The following is a 26819-nucleotide window of genomic DNA, read 5'->3' as shown; positions in this document are numbered from 1 at the left end:
GTATTATAATTTTCCCTGTATAGGTCTTTCACTTCTTTCATAAGACTAATTCCTAAATATTTCATTTTTTTGGTTGCTAGTGTGAAGAGTGTGGCTTCTCTTATTTCTCTCTCTGTGATTTTGTTGTTAGTGTATAGGAATACTATTGATTTCTGAGTATTGATTTTGTGTCCAGCTACATTACTGAATTTATTTATTATATCTAAGAGTCTTTCAATGGAGTTTAGGGGGTCTTCTATGTAGAGTATCATGTCATCTGCAAACAATGACAATTTAACTTCTTTTCCTATCTTTACCCCTTTTATTTTTCTCTCTTGTCTAATTGCTCTGGCTAGTACTTCCAGTACTATATTAAATAGGAGAGGTGATAAAGGACATCCTTGTCTTGTGCCTGATTTTAAAGTAAAGGCTTTCAATTTTTGGCCATTTAGTATGACACTGGCTGTTGGTTTGTCGTAGATGGCCTTTATTATATTGAGGTAAAGACCCTCTATTCCAATTTTCTTTAAAGTTCTTATCATGAATGAATGTTGGACCTTATCGAAGGCTTTTTCTGCATCTATGGAAATGATCATGTGATTCTTACTTTTGGCTTTATTGATATGGCGGATTACATTTATTGACTTACGTATGTTGAACCATCCCTGCATGCCTGGGATGAATCCCACTTGGTCATGGTTTATAATCTTCTTGATGATTTGCTGGATCCTATTTGCCAATATTTTATTGAGGATTTTTGCATCTGTGTTCACTAGGGAGATTGGTCTGTAGTTCTCTTTTTCAGTTGGGTCTTTCTCAGGTTTTGGTACTAGAGTAATATTTGCTTCCAGGAATGACTTGGGAAGGATTGCTTCAATTTCACTGAAGAGTTTGAGGAGTGTCAGTATTAGGTCTTCTTTGTAGTTCTTGTAGAATTCTGCAGTGAATCCGTCTGGGCCTGGGCTCTTTTTGTGGGTAAGGAATTAATTACATGTTCAATTTCATTGATAGAGATTGGGTTATTCAGCAGTTTTACATCCTCTTGATCTAGCTTTGGTACTTCATATGTTTCTAAGAATCTGTCTATTTCTTCTCAAAGGTTATCAAACCTTTGAGAGTAGAGGTTTTTGAAATAGGTGTTGATGATCTTCTGTATCTCTACTGAGTCTGTACTGACTTCACCTTTTTCATTTCTTATTGCATGAATTTGAGCTCTTTCTTCCCTTTTTAAAATAAGGTTGGCTAGGGGCTTATCGATTTTATTTATTCCTTCAAAGAACCAACTTTTTGATTCGTTGATTCTTTGGATTGTTTTCTTAGTCTTTATTGTGTTGATTTCTGCTCTGATTTTTATAACTTCCCCTCTTCTTTTGGCTTTGGGCTTGACTTGCTCTTCTTTTTTCTAGCTGTTTGATGTGTAGCATCATGTTGTTTATTTGTATTCATTCTGTTTTCCTGATGTGGGAACTCAGTGCAATAAATTTTCCTCTGAGGACGGCTTTCATTGCATCCCATAGAGTGTGTAACTGTATTTTCATTTGTTTGTAGGTATTGTTTAATTTCTTTTTTAATTTCCTCTGTGACCCACTGATTACTCAAGAATGTGTTATTCAGTTTCCATGTGTTTGTGGGATTTTTGCAGTATCTTTTATCGTTAATTACTAATTTCATAGCGCTATGGTCCGATACCATGCAAGGGATAATTTCAACTCTTTTGCATTTATTTAAATATGTTCTGTGAGTTAATATATGGTCTATTTTAGAGAATTACCCATGTACTGCTGAGAAGAATGTGTATTCTGTTGTTGTTGGGTGGAATACTCTGTATATGTCTATTAAGTCCATTTGTTCACAGGTGCAGTTCAGTTCTTTTATTTCTTTGTTGATTTTCTGTTTGGTTGATCTGTCCATTGGTGTCAATGGTGTGTTAAGATCTCCTGTTAGAACTGAGTTACTGCTGATTTGGTTTTTCATTTCTGTTAGTACTTGTTTTATATAACTGGGTGCTCTGGAGTTTGGTGCATATATATTTAAGATAGTTATCTCTTCCCCTTGGAGTTTTCCCCTAACCAGCATGTAGGGTCTTTATCCCTTCTGATCATTATTGGCTTGAAGTTGACTTTGTCTGCATACAGAATAGCTACCCCCGCTCTTTTTTTTGGGGGGGTTCCTGTTGCATGAAGTATTGTTTTCCATCCTTTGACTTTCAGTCTGTGAGTATCCTTTTGGGTTAGATGGGTTTCTTATAGACAGCATATGGTTGGATTTTGTTTCTTGATCCATTCTGCCAGTCTGTTTCTTTTAATTGGTGTATTGAGACCATTTACATTAATAGTTAGAACTGTTATATATTGGTTTATTGTTGACATATTATCTTTCTGCTATTGCATGTTTATCTTTCTGCTCTGTTTAATTGTCTGCTTTGTTTAGTGGTTTTTTCCCTAAATGTATCTAGGCTGTCTTTCAGTATTCTTTGCAGGGTTGGCTTGGTGATCATGACGTTTTTCAGCTGATCTTTGTCATGGAAGTATCTTCTTTCTCCGTCGAATTTGAAGGACAGTTTTGCAGGGTACATCAGCCTAGGTTGGAAATCATTTTCCTTTAGGATCTGAAATACATCACTCCATGCTCTTCTTGACTTTATTGTTTGTGCTGAGAAGTCTGCTGTAATTCTAATAGGTTTTCCTTTATAGGTGATCTGTCTTTTCTCTCTGACAGCCTTAAATATTCTATTCTTTTGTTCAATTTCTGGGATGATCATTATTATATGTCTGGATGTAGATTTATTTTGGTTGTGACTATTTGGAGTTTTATATGCTTCATTGATCTTGATATCAGTTTCCAATCTCATGTTTGGGAAATTTTCAGTTATTACTTCTCTAAATATCCTCTTGACACCCTTTATGTTGTCCCCTTCTTTTTCATTTATCCCTATCAACTTTATGTTGTTTCTCTTTGCATCATCCTGTGGGCGTTGAATTGTTATTTCCTGATTTCTTGTTATTTTTAAAAGATCTTTTCTTTCCTGTTCACTGGCTGCAATCTTGTCTTCGAGGTCTGAGATTCTATCTTCACATTCATTGAGGTGGTTTTTACAACTTTCAATGGAGTTTTTGATTTCCTGTATATCTCTTTGCATCTGTTTTATGTATTCTGTTTGTTTCTTATGTTGTTCATCCAGAGATTCTATCCTTTTGTTTAGTTCCTCCAATTTTTTAACTGCATCTTCTTTAGCTATGTTTAGCATCTGCTTCATTTCTTTTATCAATTCTTCTTTTATCTGAGAGATTATTTCTAGTTTGAATTCCTTTAAGGCTTCCCATACTTGCTTCTTTATTTCAGTTACCATTATTTCAGGTATTTCAGTTATGTGGCATGTGTTTTCTTCTATGCACATGGCTCCTGGGCTTTCTTGGGATGGGATGGATGTTTGAGACTGCATTTTGGTCTTTCGTTTTGTCATTTTCCTGTATTTTGGAGCTTCAAGTGTTATTTCAGGTGTGGGAGAGAGTTCCACTTGCCTGGGATGGGGTTCCCTGCGATGCCCCACTCACTGGACTCAGGCCAGAAAGAATGTCTCCTCAGGCTGGGCAGGATTCCCAGCCACCGCTGCTACAGTCTCTGATCTGGCCTGGTCCCTGGTCCAGTAAGGAACTGGCCTGGTCCCCAGGTCAGGGAGAAAGTTCCTGCAGGTTGGGCAGAACTCCCAGCTGCTGCTGTTACACTCACCAGTCTGGTCTGTTCCCCAGTCCAGTAGGGAACCAGCCTGGTCCCCAGTCCAGTAGGGAACCGGCCTGGTCCCCAGGTCAGGGAGAAAGTTCTCGCAGGTTGGGCAGAACTCCCAGCCGCTGCTGTTACACTCACCAGTCCAGCCTGGTCCCCGGACGGGTAGGAAACTGGCCTGGTCCCCAGGTCAGGGAGAAAGTTCCCGCAGGCTGGGCGGGACTCCCAGCCACTGCTGTTACACTCACCAGTCCGGCCTGGTCTCTCAAGCTTATCCTTCTTTATGGCAGAACAGTATTCCACTGTATATTTTTTTAAAAACCAGGTCTTCTTTATCCATTCAGCAGTTCATGAGCATTTGGGCTATTTTCAAGATTTAGGTATTACAGACTGTGCCACTATGAACATGGGTGTGCATATATGGCTGTGGTATGATGCCTTTGATTCTTTCAGGAAGATACCCAGAAGGGGAATAGTTGGGTTGAATGGAACCTGTAATGCTAATGTTTTGAGGAATTGCCACACTGATTTCCACAATGTTTTCACCAGTCTACATTCCCACCAAGAGTGGAGAAGGGTTATTTTCCTTCACCCTCACAGCCCTATCAGCATTTATTGTTGGTTGATTTCTTGATGATAGCCATTCTTTTTGGGGTGAGATAGAATCTCAGTGTTTTTAATTTGCATCTCTTGAATGACCAGTGATGTTGCGCATTTTTTCATGTATTTATTTACAGTTTGTACCTCTTCACCTGAGAAGTGTGTGTTCATCTCAGATACCTATTTTTGTGTTGGTCTTTAAATTTAGAGTGTCATTATTGGGTAGGAACATTCAATATAGTGAAAGCAGCTATACTTCCAAAATTGTTACACAAGTTTAATGCAGTTCCAATCAAAAGTCCAACAGTATATCTCACAGAATTAGAGAAAACAATTTTAAAATTCATTTGGAACCAGAAGAGACCTATAATAGCAAAGGTAAGGGTATCAAAGGCAAGGAAGGGGGCATCACAATCACAATCAAAATTATACTATAAAGCTACTATGATAAAAAGAGCATGGTACTGGGAGAAAAAAAAGACCCAAGTATTAGTGCAACAGATTAGAAGGTACAGAAACAACTCCAGATATACTTAGCCATCTTATCTTGACAAAAGTGCCAAACAACTTTGGAAGAAAGATAACCTAAAAATGGTGCCAGATAAGTTGTTATAGCTGAATGTTGGAAACAACCCAAATGTCCATTAACAGAGGAATGGATAAAAAAACAAACAAACAAACAAACAAAAAAACACTGTGGTATTCGTATACAGTGGAGAACTACTCAGCCATAAAGAAGGTGTTATGGTTTGTCTGATGTTATCCCCAATGAATTTTAGAATTGTTTTCTCTAAGAGTAGAGACAGTTGACATCTTTGTCATGTTTCTGATTTTAGAAAGAAAGTTTTCAGTTTTTGTCCATTTAGTATGATGTTGGCTATTGGTTTGTCATAGATGTTTTTATCAGATTGAGTTAAAGAGTATTCAAATTTTCTGTAGGCTTCTTTTTTATATCATGAATAGGCACTGGACTTTGTCAATGCTTTTTCTGCACATATTGAGATGATCCTATGCTTTTTGCCCTTGGCTCTGTTAATATGGTATAGTATATTTATTGATTTATGTGTGTTGAACAACTCCTTTATCCTTGGGATGGTTCTACTTGTCACAACATATAATCTTCTTGATGATTTGCTGCATTTTATTTGCCAGTATCTTATTGAGGTTTTTTGCATTTATGTTCATTACAGAGATTGGCCTGCAGTTAAATTACTTAGTTGGGTCCTTCTCTGGTTTTGGTATCAGGGTAATGCTTGCTTCCAGGAATGAATTTGAGAATATTGCTTCACTTTCAATTTTATTAAATAGTTTGAGAAGTAGTGGTATTAGATCGTCTCTAAATTTCTTGTGGTATTCAGCAGTAAATCTGTTGGCCCGAGTTTTTCTATGTTGCTAGGTTTTTAATTACATCTTCAATTTCATTGGCATTGGTTTATTTAGGATTTTTATATCTTCTTGATTCACCTTTGGTAAGTCATGTGTATCTAGGAATCTGTCCATTTCTTCTGCATTTCCATTTTATTAGAATACAAGTTCTCAAAGATGATCTGGATTTCTGCAGGGTTCATTGTGATTTTACCCTTTTCATTTCTACTTGCATAGATTTGAGTCTTTTTGTTTTCCTTTTTTTGATAAGGCTGGCTAAAGGTTTGTCAATTTTATTTAATCTTTCAAAGAATCAACTCTTCAATTCATTCATTCTTTGTATTGTTTTTTTAGTCTCCATTGCATTAATTTCTGATCTGATCTTCGTAATTCTTCCCTCACAGAAGCTTTGGGATTGACCTGCTCTTCTTTTTTTAAAGGCTAAGGTTAAATATGCAGTTGTTTATTGGAGCTTTTTCTGTTTTTCTGACATAGGTATTTACTGCTATAAATTTCCCTTATAGGTCTGCTTTAATTGTGTCACATAAGTCCTGGGATATTGTACTGTTATTATCATTTAAGTGCAAAAACTGTCTAATTTTTTTCTTTATTTGCATCTGTGACCCATTGGTTGTTCAGGATGATGTTATTTTCATGTGTTTGTGAAGTTCTTGTAATTTCTTTTTCCATTGATTTCCAATTTCATTGCACTATGGTCTGATAATATTCATGGGATAATGTCAGTTCCTTTAAATGTATTTTCACATGTTCTGTGAGCTCATATGTGGTCTATTTTGGAGGCTATCCTATATGCAGCTGAGAAGAATGTGCCTTTTGACACTGAGGTAGAACACTCTGTAGACATATACTAGGTCCATTTGTTCAAAAGTTTGATTCAGGTCTAATAATTCATTGTTGATTTTTTTGTCTAGTTGACCTATTTGTGGTAGTGGGGCATTTAGGTCCCCCACTACAATTGTATTTGCGCTTATTTGATTTTTCATATCCATTAATTTTTTATATAATTGGGTGTACTAATATTTGTTGCATATATATTTATGATTGTTCTCTCTTCTTCTTAGATTGTTCTTTTTACAAGGATGTAGTGACCACTTTGTCTATCTTACTCGGTCTTGGCTTGAATTTCACTCTGTAAATAGAATAGCTACCTCTTATTTTCCTGTCATTGGCTTTGTCTTTTTTTTCCTCTCTGTTTAATTGTTTGCCTTGTGTGGTATATTTCTTCTGTTGGGAGTTCATGGAATTGTCTTTGTTATCTCTTTCTAGAATGTTCTTCAGAACATTTTGGCATGCTGGTTTGGTGTTCATGAATTTCCTCAAGTATTCTTTTTCATGGAAGTACCTTATTTCTCCATAGAAATTTAAAAGTAATATTGCAGAGTACTACAATGAGTTGGAAGGGTGTTTTGTTTTGTTTTGTTATGGCTTGAAATACTTCACTCCAAACTCTCTTTGACTTGAGGATTTCTGTGGAGAAATAACCTGTGATTCTGATGGGCTTTCCTTCGTAGGTGATTTGTTTCTTTCCTCTAATAACTTTTAATTTTCTATTCTTGTGAAATATTTCTGGAATCATGATTATGATATGTCTTGCTGTAATTTTTTTAAAATTAAGGCTAATTGGAGTTCTATATGCCTCACTGATCTGTATGTCAAATCTTTTTCCCTGACAGGAAGAATTTTACCATGACATCTGTGAATAGGTTTTTAAATATCATTTGTGGTAGCTCCAGCGTTTTCATTGACTCCAATAAATTTTATCTTATTCTTCTTTGCCTCATCTGCTAGCTACTGGATTGAATTCTCATGATCTCTTGCTATTTTTAAGAAACCTTTCCTTTCATGATCACTATCTACAAGCCTGCCTTTGTATCTGAGATTCTGTCCTCACATTGGGTCACTCTGCTGCAGATACTTTCAATAAAATTTTTAGGCTCCTGGATATCTGCTTGAATCTGTTTTATGTATTCCATTTCTTTTATACATTGTGCATTCATGAGTTCTATCATTTTCCTAAGTCTTATACTTTTTTAAAAAAAAATCTGTATCTGCTCTAAAGTCACCAAGCATGTTTTTTTTTTCACTGTGGTTACAATTTCAGTGGTTATCTGAAAAATTATTTGTGATTTGATTTTTTTCTAGATCTTAATTCATTTGCTTTGTGTTACCTCTTCAGAGAGGTTAGGTGGGTGGGTGGCTTTTGGATTGTCCCACCTCATTGTCCTCTGGGTGTGCCTTTGGTGAACTGCATATCTGGAGTTGGATCTTGTTTAAATGTCTTCTCATTTTCTATTTATTTCTTTTAGTTTAGTCCAGGATTGATGTTTATAAATTACCTGTGGTGAAGTGCTTTATTGCTAGTATTTAGAACCCTTAGGAAATGACTACTTCCCGGTATAGCTGATTTTTCAGTTTTGAATCTGTTGCAAGATCTCTTCAATTTGTTTGGAAGGAGAAGTTGCTGGATGTTTGTCACAGGCCCTGGTTCTTTGGCACTAGCTCATAATATTTTCTATGACCTCAAGGCAATCTCAGTCTTGGTATACCAGGAAGAACAGTTGGTTAGAACTATTATGTTACATTGGCTAAAGTGGTACAGTCAGCAATAACAATAGCACCAAACACAGCCCAGAAAATGACAAACTTAGGTAAGCATCAATTTTTCATCTTTAATTGTATGAACTAGATTTGCAGTTACATAACAAAAATCTAAAACAAACCAGAAAATGTATGCAATAAATATGGCCTCAATATGTCAATTTTGCTCTCAGGAGAGAAAATTTAAAAGGGCTATGGGAGAAAACAGAAAAATAGAAGAAGAGAAAGAGATTAGAAGCATGGTTGGTGGACAAAGGCAGATCATGCAAACTTGGGGAAACATGTAGAAGACAGGAGAAAAAGAGAGAAGTAAAAGGAAAAACAACAAAACAACAAGCATAAAAAAATCTAAAAACTATGTTCATATTCATATAAAAATAAGATCAAACAATGAAGAAGAAGAAGAAGAAGAAAGAGGAGGAGGAGGAGGAGAAGAAGGAGAAGGAGAAGGAGAAGGAGAAGGAGAAGAAGAAGAAGAAGAAGAAGAAGAAGAAGAAGAAGAAGAAGAAGAAGAAGAAGAAAGAAAGAAAGAAAGAAAGAAAGAAAGAAAGAAAGAAAGAAAGAAACAAGAAGAGAGATAAAGAAAAAAAAGCATCCATTTCCAGCTTTGTCTCTGCTGTCACTGGTAGATGACATGTGGAGACAGAGTCCAGCTTCACGTGGATTTATCCCAGGAAGCTAGCAGTAGCTTTATGATTGGAGAGTGGATAATCTCAGCAAGCTTGCACCTTTATTTCCTGTGAAGTTTGGGATGGTTTCTGGCTGTGCAGCTGGGACCAGATCTGTTAAGCCTGCAGCCATCAGTGTACTTTCTATGGGCCTGAACTCAGCTGGGAGCTGGACTCATCAGTTGTTCTGAGTTTTTGAGCTCAGTCAGCCATCTTCAAAATGGTTCCCAGTCAATCAGCCTCTCTCATGGGACATACCATCTTGAAGCACTCACCACCTGCTAGTGTAGTCCTCCATGTCCACTGTTCCCTCCCACCGCTGTGTCCCTCAGTGGAGGGCTCTGGCACTGGCAAACATTACCATGTGTCCTCGCAATTGAACTGCTCCTCCCACACAGTGAGTCCAATTCAGGAGGGTTTTTATGGCTACTTCCTCATTGAAGAAAACTTCCCCACTGACTTCAATTCTCACTTTAGTTCTTTCCTGGGTCCAGGGCATCCACTTATCGCCTTATTTTCTTTCTCAGGTTGTTATATTCCAGTGTCTGGATGGCAACTCTTGGGGGGCTCTTTCTCTGTGCTTACTATTTCACTATCTTCCTGGAAGTCCTCATCTTTAACGTATTTGCATCACTATAATAAAGTACATTTCTTTTAGGCAACATAGACTCTTATATTTTTATACAACATAAAAATCTCTGCATTTTAATGGGGATATTTAATAAAGGGTTTATTGTTCATGGCTGCTCTTATGCAGAGTTGAATTGCAGGAGAGAGATGCTATTATAGAAAAAGTCTGTTATATTTAACGTTTACTAATAAGAACAGCTTTAAATCTACTATCTTGTGATTTTTTTTTATTTGTCCTATCTCATCATTTTTTTCTCCGTCTTTTTTTTATTATTATTTTAAAAACTTGATTCCATCTCATTTACTGACTTATTATCACTCTTTTAACATTTTTTGATTGCTTTAGGGTCTATAGAACACATCTTTAATTTAAGGCAGCCTGCCTTCCAGTGATATCATCACATGTATAAGAATCAAATAGTAGTATACAAATGGTTCTAAACTTACTGTGCTGCAATGTATATTTTTCAACAATGGTGTAAAAGTGATAATACTTTCAATAGAAATAATACTTCAAAGGTTGAATTTTAACTTTTCCCTAGTTTAATAATACAAGATAATCATTTTGCTTTTCATTTCTAGAACAATATTCAATAACTACATGACATATTAAACACTTTATTATAAAATAAAGGCCTTGGGTTAGGTAGTCTGTCCAAGTGTAGGCTAGCGCCAATCATTCTGAGAACCCTTGAGGTAGACTAACCTAAGTTACGATGTTTAATAAGTTAGGTGTATTAAATATATTTTCTATATATATATTCTATTATATTTTCAGTATATAATCAGGTTCACTGGGGTATAAAAAAACTGTAACTTGATTTTTTTTGAGACAGGCTCTTGCTATATAGTTCAGGGTGGTCCTGAACTCACTATGTAACCTTGGTTGACCTCAAACTCACATTTATCCTCATGCCTCAGCCTCCAGAATGCTAGAATTATAAGCCATGAGCCACCACGCCCGGCCTAAAACACTAAGGTGAGAAGTATCTGTACTTCCATATCTTCCCTCTAAGCCAGTATGTTTTATTGTCATATACTTTGCTTCTGTATGTTACAAATCCTATAATACATCATTTTTGTATATTTTAAAGAAATTTAAATGTTAAAAAATTATAAATTTACCCACATTGTTACTATCTGGTGTTCTACACATCTTTCTATAGAACCATACCTTCCATCAGGTGACTAAATGACTTCTTTAGCATGTTATACTATTGATCGTTAGTGATAAATTTTTGATTCTTTTGAAAAAGTCTCTAACTTCATATCTGAAAGATATTTTCACTTAGTATAGCATTCCTGGTTAACAGTTTACCATCTCTCTGCTACCAGCCAACACCTTTCAATATTTACAATGCCCACCATAATTTGGGCTTACAGTGTTTCTGATGAAAATTACATTGTCATCATTATCTTTGCTTCTCCATCTATGGTATTATTTTTTTCTGTTTTTAAATTTTTCTTTTCATTACTGTTTTTGAGCAATTGGATTATGATGCCCATTGATGTGGTTAGTTTCTTATGCTGGAAACTCTTTGAGATTCTTGAATCTGTGGGTGTGTAGGCTTTTAAAATTTATTTTATTGAATATTGGTCATCATTTCTTCAAATTTTTTTTTTGTCTTTTTGAGGTAAGCTCTCACTATGCAATTCAGGCTAGCCTTGGGCTCACTTTGTAGCCCAGGCTGGTCTCAAGTCTGCAATGATCTGCCTGCCTCAGCCTTTCAAGTTCTTGTATTACAGGAGTGTGCCACCACGCCTGGGTAAAGAGAATTTTGTTGGGGGAGAGGTACCAGGGATTGAACTCACGACCTTGTGCTTACCAGGCAGGTGCTCAGACTGCTAAATGCTCAGCCCTTTCAACTTTTTTTCTGTCACATTTTTTCTGTCCTTCATGAGTTTTAGGGTACACATATTAGGCCACTTGAACTTTGACTCACAGCTCACTAATGTTCTTTTTAAAAAAAATCTAACCAGTATAGTTTTCATTTCAGATATTGAAGTTAACATCTTTAAAAATTCAATTTTCATCTTTTAGATATTTCTATTTCTTAATGTGGTTGACTTTTTCTTTGATTTTAGGACACACTGAATATAGTCATCGTAACTGCTTTAAAATTTGTCTTACAATCTTAACATCTATGCCTTTCTGGTCAATTTTTATTCATTGTTCCCTAACCTCAACCCCATCCCATTCACTATATTTCCTGTTTCTTTCTGTGCCTAGAAATTTCTCTTCTTCAAACACTGTCTTGTGAACTACAGCTCCTTTGATCTACCTTGACCCTCAGTAAGGTCTCCTCAAGTCTGAGAATCTGCCAAATTCAACCTGGATTTCCCCTTCCTTGAATCATGGCCTGAAATTTCTTTCAAGGTACTAAGTTATAACAATTATAAGAGGCTCACTCGATTTGTCTCTTGTTCTTTATGCCTTGTGACCCCTGTTTTCTGTCTTCTGTCTAGTGTTTTGTTTCTGGTGGAAGAATAAATGTGGTACTTGTTATTACATTTTGGAGAAATGAGCAAGTTCCGGATTTTTTATTTAGATATAGGGAGGTTAATTCTCAGTTTATTTCCTGGCTCTATAACCTTGGCAAATTACCTAACTTCTCCAAATTTACTTTTTTAATTTCATGTGCAAAATGGAAACAGTAATTTTACAGTGGTTAAATTTACATTTGTAGAAAGCATTTGGCATTAAGTCTAGCATGTAGTAAATACTATAATAATAGAGACTTTTGTATTACCTAGATTAATGGTCTATATCAGCTAATCTTTGTAATGATTTCAGAACTAAAATTTTGGGATTTTATGAATTCAATTGTTAAAATTATGTAACATAATCATAAAAAAGCGTGCCCTAAATATTCTCTTTAGCCGTCTATTATGTATAATATCTATAAGTAACTTCATATTTGTTATATTTTGTCTTTCACATGATGCTTCATTTCATTAATAGTGTCTTTTACCACCTTACGAATTGTTAGGTCATTTGAAACAGCATGATTTTTTTTTTTTTTTGCTTCCCTATAAAAATAAGAATCTACTACTTCTTTTTCTCAGTCATTTCTTTTTACTATTTATTGAAGTAAACTCTCCTTCATTTTCACTATCAGTACAGTTACTCTAGCCAGGAAGTAAAGTTTTGTTTTCAAAGTTTTATACATTATTTAAAATGAAGTCAATAATGTAGTTCTCCAATGTAATATCTTGATGATAATCTAAGAAAATATTTGGTTTGAATTTGCTTTACTAAAACGTTACAGTCAGTAAAAGATGTGAATTGGTTATGTAAGCAGTCCTGTTAAAGAATATTTTTTAATTACAAAATTTTAACTGAATAGTAACAACATTGTGTGTTTGGAACCAATTTTAAAGGTGCAGCATGCACATTAATTTGCTTTCTTGGATCAAAGCAATACTTGAAATAAATAAAAATCCATGACAATTAGTAAACATAGTTATTTTAAAATGTGCCATCCTTGTTGCATAGCAACAATTGATCCTGTTATGTGCTTTTTACATACTCTGAAATAATTAAGCACAAATTGCTAACTACTTTTTCAGAATGTTGAAAGCATTTAAGTCATGAAGTTTATTCTAATATGTGTATTATATATTTATAAAGAGAACATTTCATTCCTTATGCAAAGGCACAGTGACCCAAGAAAGAAATGACAATGTCATATTAGTGATTCTCCTTTCTTCTGAGAGGACTTTTAAGGAACTTTAAATAGTCTCAGCTAACATGGCTAAGACATAATTACCATTTCCTGGCTTTACCTGCCTGGTTCTTGATTTACTGGTAGTTAAATGATAACATTTATTAACCAGAAGTTGTATCCTTTCAGCAAAATAAAATGTCTGTTTACACTCTAAAAATTGTATATGCCAAGCCAACTGTGATATAATTAATACATTAGTAAGAGATGGTCTTAGAGTTTTGAAAATATTACACAGGATTATTTTCACTGGCAAAAAAACTGAGCTTAAAGTAAGAACATAAATGCTTTTGTGGGACTAGAGGAATGCTAACACTGACTTGATTTACTCTGTGTGTAGCAGCACCTCGGGATTAGGCAGCAGGCAGCAGAAGTGCCAGAGTGGGTCATAGCACAGACCCGCTTCTCTAATGAAACGCAGCTGAAAACCACCCGTGGAACATGACTACCGAGACGCGGAACCTCTACTGGTGCGCAGGCAGGAAGTTGACTCCATCAGTCTAGAGAAGGAGTTTAGGAGGGAGGAAAGGAAAGGAACGCCAAAACTGCATCTATGCTAATTTCATTAGAGAAATTTCTGAATCAAGCAACGGGACATTTACAGTATCTCTTATATACGGTTTTAATTTCCAGTCCCTTAAAGTTCTTTTACTGGAGCTTCATCATAAGGTCCAAACAATTCTATCAATTGGAAGGTTCAAGAGAGCCTCTAATTTTATTTTGTATATTTTAGTCTATTTTTTTTAATTCAGTAACATAAATTGGTAAGGACAGAGGAAGAGAACAAGAACTGGCCAAGCAAGTGCAGTAACACGGGCTCAAAATCACACGAGTTGAAGATGTGTGAGACTCAAAGAAGGAAAAGGCCTGCGCGCCAAACAAGGTAAGAGTGACGCTCACAGCAACTTTGGTTCATATTCTCACATTTTTTTTTCACCTCTATAAAACTGTTTTTATGTGATCATTTTAGGAGAGGCTGACTATACCACACAGAAGAAGAAAAAGAGGTATTGAATCGTAAGGAGGAGTCCTAGCTCGGTTTGTTATTATGCCCTCCTAGCTGAGTACATTTGAAAACATGATAAAAGTGGCAGATGTAGGGCTGATGTGAGCCAGCCAGAGTACCTAAGGGCTTTGATATGTTGGGATGGCAGGGTGGGGTAGGTGGTTCTATAGGAGATTGCTACTTTGAAGGTGGCCACTGGATATTGCTTGAGGATATAAATTACAGGATACAGTTCCCAAGGACATATATCTGATAATAACTAAACAAGCTGGCAGGATTTCTAAAATACTAAATTTCAATGGTCAGCTCCAATTCTAGAAAAAATATTTAAAATAATAAGAAAACCCTGGGCCAGAGGTATAGCTCAGTGCTGCATTGCCTGGCTTAGCATGTGCAAGTCCTTGTGTTTAATCACCTGCACCACAAAACACAGCAAAACAGGCAGAGGTCAGTGCTAGACACAGACACAAATTGAGGAAGAGAATAGTGGGGAATGCTTTGGCTTAGTAATTAGGTACAGGAGGGATGTGATAGACTTCAGTGACCAGCCCTGTGTATGACCTGAGCAGGTAAGGACTAGCAATTGAAAAAAAATTACTTATATTATTTAAAATTGTAAAGTTAAACATATTCATTACTAAAACATAAAAATATAGAAAAACCCAAACAACAGTTTTTTTCTGTACTCAAAGAGCAAACACTTCTTTATAAATAGTATCATTAAGTATTTCTTTGTTTTACTTTGCCAGGGTAAACATGTCAAAATTTTATAAGAATAATTTTAAGTGATTTTCTACTCTCTTACGTTAACTCCTTGTGAGAGAAGCACAGAATTTATAAGAATTAAATTTCTCTGTTTCAAACAGGGAAGAGGGGCAGGCAAGGGGATATAAAAGGAATTAAGAGGTGTTATGTACTTATGTCAACTCCCCATGATGAATGTAATCATACCAGACAACCATGTACTAATAAACACAAAAATTAAAAAAAGAATATGATCAACTGCCAGACCTGACATTTGAGAAAAAGTAAATATTTAAAAGTAAAAATCTTGCTTCTGCATGAGAACCAAGGACTGTCTTTAAGTTTACAAGATTTTGAAATCTGTTCTTATTTTCTAATTCTCATTATGTTGTCTAATATTTTAGAAAACACACATATAACAAGTGTGTTTGGTGTTGGAAATTTTGGAGGAAATTGAAAGTGTGCACAGAAGCCAAGAAATCTATTTGGAATAGTCTTCTAACAAACTGAATTTTAAAAAAACAAACAAGACACACGCTGATGGGAATCATACACTGTTACCTTCTCCCTCCAGTTATCATCGTTCAGCAGCTTCTGTCTTAGGGTTTCCCGCAGCTGCTCAATGCTTTTCTGATGTGAAATCAGCATCATTTCCCTAAAAATCACAAACCCAACAAATGAGACTAAACTCATCCCTAATACTCTTCCTAAAAATATTTTTCACCTGTTTTCTCTTATTTAATGTTATTATTTTTTCAAGACACAATAACAGCATATGTGGAGTCACAAATAGAATAAAATATTATAAGTTGTTCTTCAAAAGGTTTATGACTAAATCAAAACTCCAAATATTTTGTTTCTAAGAAAAGAAAATATATTGAGATACGTCATAGAGTCAATAAATGTGAACGGTTTCTGCTAAATTTACTCTTCTTCTATTGATCTGCTATACTAATCAGAACAAACTCAATTAAGTAAGAGGTATTATCAGAAATGAGATGTAGTACAAAATATATTAGAAATTAGAAAAGAACAAGTAACAAGATAAGATCAGTAATTAAAAGTCTCCTATCTAATAAAAGCCAGGAATCAGATGGTTTCATTGCTGAATTCTTCCAAACAGTAAAACAAACCAACAAACAAACAAAACTAAAAAAATTTGTACCAACTCTTCTTAAATTATTCCAAAAAACAAAAGAGGAGGGCATTCTTCCAAATATGTTCTTATACGACCAGCATTATCCTGATACTAAAATCAGACAAGGACATTTAAAAACAAAGAAAGACTGCTACAGGCTACTATGCTTGGTAAACATAAATATAAAATTCTTCACCAAAATACTGACAAACTGAGTCTAATAGCACATGAAAGGATTACTCCCTAAGAGTAAGTAGGATTCAAGTAGGGATACAGGATTGTTCCACATATGCAAATCAATCAATATGACATTGGATTAACTGAATGCAGGACAAAAACTATGTGATCATTTTCATAGATGTAGAAAAAGCATCTGAAAAAATTAACACCTCTTCCTGATAAAAACACTGAACAAATTAGGTATAGAATCTGCTCCAACATAATAAAGATCATCTGTAATAAGCCAATGCCTAATATTACAATGACCATAAAAAAATCTGAATTCTTTCTCTCTAAAATCTGAAACAAGCATAAGACACCTGCCTTTACCACTTTTCTTCATTGAAGTATTGGAAATCCTTCCAGGAACAATCAGATAAGAGAAAGAAATAAAGGGTATCCTAATTGAAAAAAAGGAAGTCAAACTGTTACTGCTTGCAGATGACACAATCTTATACATAAAAAACCCAAAGACTCTACCAGGAAAAAACTCTTAGGCCTAACAACAAGTTTATCAAAGTTTCAGGATACAAAATCAACATAAAGACTAGTGGCAATCAAAGGAAGAGTACACAGATGCCACTACAATAAAACTACAAATTTCAAAGATGACGAATTTTCAAAGAGAATATTAAGATTTTCAAAATGTTACAAGAAACAGAAGACTGACTTAAAGGGCCAATGAAATCTAAGAACCAAACTGAACTTGTAGTAATGAAAAAATACAATAACTGAGATTAAAAATTCAGGGGTAGTCGTATAGCAGATAATTGATAGCTGAAAAACTAAGCAATAAAAGGAAAATTCAAAAATGTACAGAATTTAATCTGAAAGCACAGAAAATATAAAAGTTAAAATACAAAGGATAGAATGAAAAGATCGTGTGTGTGTGTGTGTGTGTGTGTGTGTGTGTGTGCGCGCTATTTCAGAAGCAAAGAAGAGAAAGGGGAGGTAGCAGCATTTGAAGGAAATGACCCAGACTAACAAAAAATATCAGTTTATCCTCAAATCCAGAGAACTCACTGGATTCCAAGCAAGATAAATAAAAATAAATCCCACATCTGGGCATCTCATAGTGAAAATGGTAAACACCAAGGTTTAAAGGGAATGTCTTAAAAAGAAGTTAAAGAGAAAATTTTCAAAGGAAACTAATTTTTTTCTCAACAAAAACAAAGGATGACAAAAAACTGGGGAATAAAAGTCCTATAAGGACATACATCCTTAAAAGTCCTATGGGAAAATAGCCATGAACATAAATTTGTTTACCAAGAGAAACTCTTTCAGGATCAGCTGAAATAAAAACATACTCAGATGAACAAAAACTGAGGGGTTACCCCTGGGGCTCAAGGATCTTAAGTAAAGGAGTGTTACAGTTAGGGAATACAAGGGAAAAGATTTAATACAGGACACATAATTTATAGAATTATTTTATAATACTCACTGAAAGAGATAAGGACAAAGGAGTACAGGAGATCTGTCCATACACTAGACACCCCAAGAATCCAGGTGAGAGTCTGGATCCCAAGGTGATTCTTGCATGAATCCACCCGAAGACCTAAGAGCCCATGGCAGTGTCTTCCTTGAGTCCAGCTACAACAATGTTTCGTGCAGGTCTGTATCAAGGAACTGCACTGGGAAGGCCCAAAGGCCAGTGGTGAAAGGTAGAACCATCTGCGCCAGCGGAGTAAAGGATTTGTGGCAGGAGGCTGAGAGATCTGCACTGGAGCCAGGAAGTGATACTGAAGGTAAGGACCAGAGCACCCACAAAAAGAACCAAAGCCATCCATCCTCAGCAACAGTGAGGTCCAGAGCTCCTCCAGTGATGAGAATAGCCAAGTTCCTATCAGGAAAGCCCGAGTGACAAGCTTCCCCAGGAGAATCAAAGGCACACCATCTTTCCCTCCAGGTCTCCTTTTCATGCTGTTGGCAACAGTCCTGAGGTGGGCCTTCCACACTGGTTCAGTCCAGTGGGGTGTTACAAGTTGACCATTAGTTAATCCTCCACAAGAAGCTTCTAATGAACATGCATTATAGGCTGTAATACAATCTCAGGTCAGAGACATGCAAAAAGGAATGGTATGGTACACAGAGACACTATCAGACACACAGGCAGGGACAGTTTTTTCAGTGTATGTCAGGCCAGTTGTACAAGGCTCAGGTTCTGACAAGGACTCTGTGCTTCAAGCTTTGTGATTTGTGGCCACTGCCCTGAATTTCTTAACAATTTTATCCTTGGATTTGTACTTTGAAGACTAGTGACTTGGTCAAGCATGTGCTAAGGACTTGGAGCATCGATTCTGACATGATTTTACCTTTTGCTGCTGCTTTACCTTCCCCAGGCTGTTCTTAGCTACCCTCTCTCCTGCCTTCTCACAGGGACTGCTGCTGTCTTTACTGTAACAGATCCATGCCCAAAGGAGCAAGACAAAACAGCAGACAAAAGCAATCAGGGCATGTTGAGACAGAAACCATTAAAGAAAGCAAATAGCTTCTTTAACAAAGTATCTTATATTTTCATTTTGGGTCCTGAAAATTAGGTAGCCAATCTTGTACATAGATAACTATAAACTGTCTCTTTAAAATAATAATTTTGGTTATGTGTTTTGGAGGAATGAACAAAAAGAAATAGAAAACTGGACAAAAATGTAGTACCCACATCAGGAGGACAGCTACTCAAGTATTCTTTGGTCCATGTATTATTCAAGAGTTTAACTTTAGACTTCATTAAAGATACATGGTAAAATTTCAAGAGTAACTACTAAAAGAATAGAAATCAAATACACTCTTGTGGGAAAAAGCATTAAGAAAATACACAAACTACAACAATCCTCCTCTGGAAAGGCTGCAAGTGAGAAAACAGTGCAGAAAAAGAGGGAGGGAACAGAAAGCTTGAAATAATAATCAAAATAAGGAATTAGAAGAGAAAAACAGATGGTATCAACAAACCAACCCTAGTTATATGCTCTTTAAAAAAAAAATCACTCCTAGAACATTAGGACATGTAAAGATGAAAGAAAAATTTGAAAATATATAACAGGGATATATTAAAGGAAAAGAAGAATGTAACTAGATTTTTATCAAGCAACACACCTTTAAAACAAAAGTCATTATTGTGGGCTGATGATGATAATAGGTTTAAATTACTATGAATATTCTAAACTTACATGAATCCATTAAAGTGGGATCAAAACATATAATAAAAAATTTTATAGAACTATAGAAGAAAACTGTCAAGTCCACACCATTGTGATAAAATTCAGCATAGAGATTCCTCAGTCATAGATAAGTCTGTCCATAACCTCAAAGTAAGGTCATGGAAATGGAGACTGCACAATTCGAGACTGTTTTGTAAATGGTTCTCCTGTAGCTATGTAATGCAACAACCAAGGATCAAGCAAAGAAAAAAATCAGTGAAATTATAGAAGATCTAGTGCAAATAATATGATTGATGTAAGGTTCATCTATAGACTTTTTTATACAAGTTGTGGAAAAATACACAATTATTTTCCAGTTCATATGAAACTGACTCCAGACTTGACTAGAAAGTAAATCTGCATCATCTAATACATTAGCCATTAGTTTCACATACAGACTGGAAACAAAACAAAACACCAACCACTACCAACAAATATTAAAATATCTAAAATAACTTCTAAAGATGACCACATATTTATTTATGAAGAAGGCTAGTTAGGACTTTCTAATTACACTAAAATTGCATACAACTATTTTATTTTATTTTTTGCAGTGCTAGAAATTGAACTTGAGGCTTTGCATGTGCAGGGCAGATGCTTTACTACTGAGCTCCAGCCCTGATTACATATTTAAATAATATTTTGGATATATTCGGTCAAGTAAAATATACTTTTAAATTTCATTTCTACTTGTTCATTTTTAGATTCTAATGTGGCAACTAGAGATTTTAAAATTATGCATGTGCTGCATGTTACACGTCTTAGAATCTGTGAACTATATGCTAAGAAAAAAGAAATGTCAGGGATAAAAACAATAAAATATCTAGATGTACTTGAAAATTTTTAAAAATGTATTTCTGAGTAACTCATGGGTCAATCAAATCATAGTTGATATTTAAATATATTTAGACCTGAACAATAATGAAATTGCTACATACCAAAACATGGAATAAAACTAAAGCAGACTGGATAAATAAATTATGCTGTACCTTAAAACTCCAAACTGATGAACAAATGAATGATCCTCAGCTACGTGTACACCATGGTTAAATCCAAGGAACATAGTATTGAGAACAAAAAATAAGTTGCAGAATAATACTTACAAATGATTTTACTTTTATGAAGAAAACACAAGACCTAATACTTTATTGTGGGAAGTCCTGTAATTGGCTGCCACCTTATATCTGCAGGCTGCACCACCTTAACTCCCTCTAGGAATTAAGTTTGGTAGTTAAGCAACACCTTGCCTAGCTTGTTTGGCCTATTCAGGAATTATGTTTATGAGCCTGCATGGGAAATTTGAAAATTTGATTTAACCTATGACCCTCAGTCTTGCCACTGTTGCTAAGTTACCTGCTGATGTCTCAGAACCCAACTCTCTCCTCCTCAATACCCTATATGTTTGATACTCATTCATTGAATAAACAAGATTTGATCGGACTTCTGACTTGTCTCCATTCTTCACGTCTCTTGTCCCCTTTCATTCCCACTCCCCCTCTAGGGTCTCTGTGGACTTACCCACAGGCCAGGACACTTTATTTTCTTAGGAATAGAGACATGCTTAGTACAATTATACAGAATTAAAAATAGATGTTATCTATAAGTTTTTGTAAATGTGTTTGTCAGTTTGAGGAAGTTTCCTCGTATTCCTAGTTTGGTGAGAACCACAGAATGTAGGCTGGTGATTGCTGCTGAGGAGGGAGAGATTGTGAGAATTGGGGAGAAACAAAAGGGACTTAAAAGTCAGTGGCAGGGCTCCTTTTTCCTAAGCCATGTGGTTAGTGCACAAATATTTGCTGTATTGTACTCTTTTACCTTTTATACCTATATAGTCCTTCCACATATCCACTCAATATTTATAAAAACAAGTACCGATGAAGTCTGAGTAGAGAATAGATAGGTGAAGGTAAGAGAGTCCAAGATGAAGACAAAGGGGAACAATGGGTCAAGTGAGGACTAAGCAGGTCTTTTTCCAATGTACTGGGGTTCACTTGCCTTTATAGACAGGGCAGTGGCCTTGGAAACACAAATGTGAACAAGGAAGACAGGGTCCCTGTCCAAATGGTCCTCAAAATCTGGCAAATTTAAAAGGAAGATTTATATTTTAACGTCTAAGGCAGACCCAGCAGGCTGTGACAGCTTGTAAAGCAGTCTCTAGGCTGGGGAAATGAAAGAGAGGCAAAAGAAAAAAGAAAAAGAACAGCAAACGTGTGACTGTATTAAAAACTTCATTGTGCCTTTCCTCCAGGACATTTCTGTCTTTGCAGACTTACCTCCCTCTAATGCTTACAATCCCCAAATTTCATCAGATCTATTTTCTGAGTGTCTGACTCATGCATCTAGTTCTCTACTTGACCTCTCTACCTTACTTTATCTCAGAGTTAAGGTCTGAGTTTTCAATGGCTTATGATACTACAATTTATTTTTTGCTCACTTTATGTGTCACATGTGGCAATGAGTCACAGGTGTTGTTCCGGGATGTAGTTCAAGAGCAACCCTTACCTGGGAATGTTGTTCTTGTGATAGACAGGAAATAAATTTTACAAATCGCAGGACCCTTTAAACTTTCATTTTGATTTGTGTATATCAAACAAGCCTAATAGCCAAGTCTCGTGAGAATCAGGGTAGAGTGCACTGGCCTCTGCTATGTTGGAGGATGCACTGTAAGTCACCGTCCATCAAAACTGAAATCATGTTGGAGGTCCTGTGGAGGGGGAACATTTCTAGCATACACTACTGTTCTTTCTCTTGGAAGCAGTTCATTAGCCCAGTTTTCTCCATAGATCCTAGCTTTTCTGAGTGAGATATGCTTCTTTTCATATTATCAACTTGCCCATGTAAGAGAGTATTTTAGAGATTTTGCTCTGTTGGGAGCAACGAACAGCTTTTTCACCTTCCTTTGGCTCCTAAGCTGTGGGGGAAGATGTGCCCCTCTATTCCTGCTCCTCTTCCCTCCACCTCCTTCTGTCACTAGGTTAGCTGACTTTCAGAATATAGCTATTTCTATACATTAAATCATAAGAGTAGAATTTCTTTTTTGATGTAACATCTTTTACTCAGCATAATCAATTTTAGATATATGGATGTTGAATTATGTATCTATAGTTCACTCATTTTATGTTGAATGGTATTCCATTGTACAGATATACCACAATTTATTCATTACTGTTAATGAATATTTAGTTTGCTACACAGATTTTGGCTTTTACAAATAAGGCTATTACCAATATCTGTTTACAAGTTTTTGTAAGAATATGTGCTTTTAGATCTTTGCAGTAAAAATGAAGGAGTGAAAGGGCTGGAAAACAGAGGAGGTACATATTCAACTTTTAAAGAAATCTCAAAGAAGTTGTATCAATTTGCACACCACTAGTAGAGTGTGAGGTCTGCAATTCCTCCATATCCACTCCAACACTTGATCTTTTAAAGTTTTTATGTTTCAATATCTTGTTGTAGTTTAAACCTGTATTTCCTAATGGCTAATGACAATAAACATTTTTGTGCTTATTAGTCATCTGTATTTCTTCTTTGGTGAAGTCTCGGCTCAAATCTTTTGGTCATTCTTTGTTAAGTTGTTTGTGTTAAAATGAATGACTTGCTAAAATTCTTTACATAATCTGGAAACAAGATCTTTACTGATATATCTTTTGAAAAGATATTATCCCAGTCTATGGTTTTGTTTTCATTTTTTTATCAGTGTCTTTTGAAGAACAAGTTTTTCATTATGATGAAGTCATTCCAACTTCAGACCTCTAGGACCATAAGATAATAAATTTTTGCTGTCTTAAACTACTAGGTTTATGATCATTTATCACAACAGCAATAGAAAACAAATACAATGGCCTACCTTGAAGTAGTAACTTTTTATAACCTAAGTATAATATTAGAACTTTGTAATAACCTTGAGTGAGATAAACTGGAACAGTTAATGGAAACAAATACAGCACTTCAAATAAAGTAGCACTAATTTTTCAAAATTCCAGGATCATAGAAGAGATGTAGCTGGTGGTATACACATTAGAAGTAGCCAGATGGCAGAGTCTTGGCAATTTTGGTGCTTTTAATCTTCAACCTAATCTCTCTCTCTCTCTCTCTCTCTCTTCTGCTCTGCTTGTCTCTACCTCTCCCTCTCTCCTTTTCCCTTCCCCTTCCTTCCATTCCTCTTTCTTCCCTTCTTTCCTCTTTCCTTTTCTTCCTCTAATGTACCTTCCTTCTTAAATCAGGTTTCCTGTTTGAAAACAGGCTTTACTGACTAGAAAATTCCAATAAACATCTCCATATAATGACTGTATGTATATTGGAAGTTACCTCTACTCTAAAATAGATGGTATTTACTATCTAAGATGCTTGAATTTCAATCTCCCTGGAGGAGTTATAATTTTGACACTACAAAAAGTAGAATCCATTCTATAACCCTTCCTCTGATTAAATCAGTATAAAGCACTGTTATTATGCATTCCTTTAAAAAATTATTACAATGTTGCAGCTAAAATAGGTGAAGTTTCAAAAATGTTAATGAAATGATTATTATTCACTGAATTTTCAAAGACTTATAAGGTCTTTTATGACATTTCCACAAAGTATAAGTTGTTTTAAGTGAACTACTACAAAAATATCAATTTACAGCCACAGTGGTAATTTTGGTTGACACTATGCTTATAGAAACAAGAAGGTTTCATATACTTTATTTCCATGCTGAGTCCCTGTGTCTGATTCTGAGAACTTATCAGTGAGACTACTGAGACAAAGCAGAAAGAATAGTTACATGTGATGTTATAAGCACTCACTGTTTCCAGTTAGAAGAGAATGGGCAATGAGTAATGTATACAGAGATGATTATATATGTGAAAAAGATAGTCCTGATTCCAAAAACAAACTTATTGAAAGGCTTGTACTTTGTTAATATTACAAATCTGTCTCTTATGGCTTAGATCCAGAGTGTCCATCAAAACTCTCCTGTGTCCAGAGGCAGGGCTTTTGGAAGATGCTCTTAGGAGGTGGGGCCTGGTGAGAAGAGGCGGGTCTCCCTGGCTCCTCCTTTCCCTCCCTGCAGCCTGCCTGTCCTGAGATGAGCAACTGTCGGCCAGCCGGGCCTCCCACCATGCTGCTTCTGCTTTGGAGCCAGCTGACCGCGTAATTGTGAGCCAACATAAACCTCTCTTCCTTTAAGTTCTAGGTGTATTTTAGGGTATTTTACCCCAGTGATGAGAAAGTGACTCAGACACTGTCTTAAGATATTAAGAGAGGGCAAGCTTAGATAGAAAAAATTAAAAGGACCACTTCTGACTGTAGTGAAACTTTTTGTTAAAAACTCAGAGGAAGCAATAAGATTCACTAAGATGCCCATTATGGTTTGACTATTATCTTCTTTTGAAATCCTGTAAGGTTTCCAGTGTAGGTTTTATTGGTCTTGTTCTGTACTGTTTTGATCAATTCTATTATACCTGACGATATAGGCAACTTTTAAAAAAAATAGCAAGAGGCACAATGGTAACCATTTTAGATCACCTGATATTCTATTTTTACATCATGTACTATGCTCATCCTTTTGTTCTAACCGACTCTGTTTTGTTTAGCCACGTTAAGTTTTATTCTCTCCAAAAAAATAATAAGAATTGTGGGAGTAAAAAAACCCAAAAAGCATAATTGTTATTAAAAAGAGAGGAAAGGAAGGTAGTCTAAGGGATATAACTGCATGTATGTTTGAGTGTGTAGGATGGAAATCCATATTACTGAACTTTTGTTGGATCATTGATCGGCACTGTCTGCAATCTCATTGTATGAATGTTCACTTTACATGCTTTAATTTTATAATTTGGACAACTATTTCAAAGATGACAATATGTAACCTATTAACAAGTGATATCTTACTGTATTTTTTCCTTGAAATTCTGTATTATTTTTACCCTTTTACTGCTTTTTTAAAATTTTATTTCCTTTCTTTTTTTTCTCTCTTTAAATAAAAAAAAAAAAACTCAGAGGAATTATGAGAACTAAAACAATTGTGAAGGCACGGTCCCTATTTTTCCATATTATATAAAGTAGAAAATATACAGCTGTTTAGATATCAGGCTTCTTCTTCAGAATCAGTTTTACAGATGTTGGTGCTTCATAATTATAGTAAACAACACAGACATAAGCCCTAAACTTGAATTTTTCTAGGAATAAAATAAAGAATACCACTAAAATCTGAGTGTTTACATTTTACTCTCAGCTCTGATTTTTGAGAAGTCAGAAGCTGTCTGGGCCTGAGAGAAAAACTAGAAGTTTCCATGTTTTAAATTCTGTGATCAGTTTCATGATTGCAATTAAATTCATTCCCACACATACATACATACAGTGAACATGTTGGGGTACCTACTATGTGCCACACACTGTTTTAGTCTCTGGAAATACAAAGGTTGTTTCTTGTCATTCTTTAGATTTAAGTTAATGTAATTCGCACAAAAGAACTGAAGACTCAGTGATTAGTGGTTGTCTGAGGTGATTCACAGGGACCAAGCTAGGGCAAGCTTACGCCAAGCTGCGGCTCTCTGCACTTTGTCTCACGGCCTTTGCTTTGCATGTTGCTCAGAGAGAAGTATGACTATCTGTGACACTTTACTCTGCAATCTTACCAGATTTTTTTAAATAATATTTTTGGAGTTGCTACAATAGACAAATTAGTATGTACTTGCACTTAAGGATATTTATTTTTAAAACGTTAACCAGGGCTGGGGATTTAGCTCACTGTAATAAGTGCCTGCCTGGCAAGTGTGAGGTTGTGAGTTCAATCCCTCATACCAAAACAAAATAAAACAAAACAAAACACATTAACTAAAGAATCTTATTTCTTATATACATAAGAAAATCTAAGTTCTCTGAGTTACACTTAAGAACATAACTGCAAACAAATGTCAAACCATAATGCCAAAACAGTAGCTTTAAATTCTACTTCACAAGTTGTTCTTTTAGAAATTTCTCCACATTGTCAATCAAAGAGATAATTTTGATTCTGTCACAATTCCTGCCTCCATTACAAGCCAGCAAGTGTATGATATCATAAGAGTTTGGCAAACCAGTTGTTCTGAAAGCTGTCAATGGATAGGAAATTAAAGAAAGAGGTGAGTCATGCAGAAAAAAACCTTGACAAGCTTTATTATGTCAGAATGTTACTTAGAATGCCTCAGGTAACACTGAATTGAAGAGATATCTATTGAGTAGTTACAT

General features: G+C 35.5%; 1 protein-coding gene across 1 annotated transcript in view; it reads right to left on the bottom strand.

Annotated features, from left to right (window-relative positions):
* The window catches only part of Lekr1 (leucine, glutamate and lysine rich 1), a 188704-nt gene that overhangs the window by 31776 nt on the left and 130109 nt on the right, over positions 1–26819 (bottom strand). Inside the window, 1 exon segment of the mRNA XM_063249239.1 lies at positions 15621–15714. Within this exon segment, the coding sequence (XP_063105309.1) occupies positions 15621–15714 (94 nt within the window).

Source organism: Cavia porcellus, unplaced genomic scaffold (assembly GCF_034190915.1).
Source record: "Cavia porcellus strain 051 isolate PalLab524CR breed Dunkin Hartley unplaced genomic scaffold, mCavPor4.1 scaffold_5, whole genome shotgun sequence".
Taxonomy (NCBI): Eukaryota; Metazoa; Chordata; class Mammalia; order Rodentia; family Caviidae; genus Cavia; species Cavia porcellus.
The sequence above is the reverse complement of the archived record's forward strand: the minus strand, read 5'-3'. Positions and strand labels throughout refer to the sequence as shown.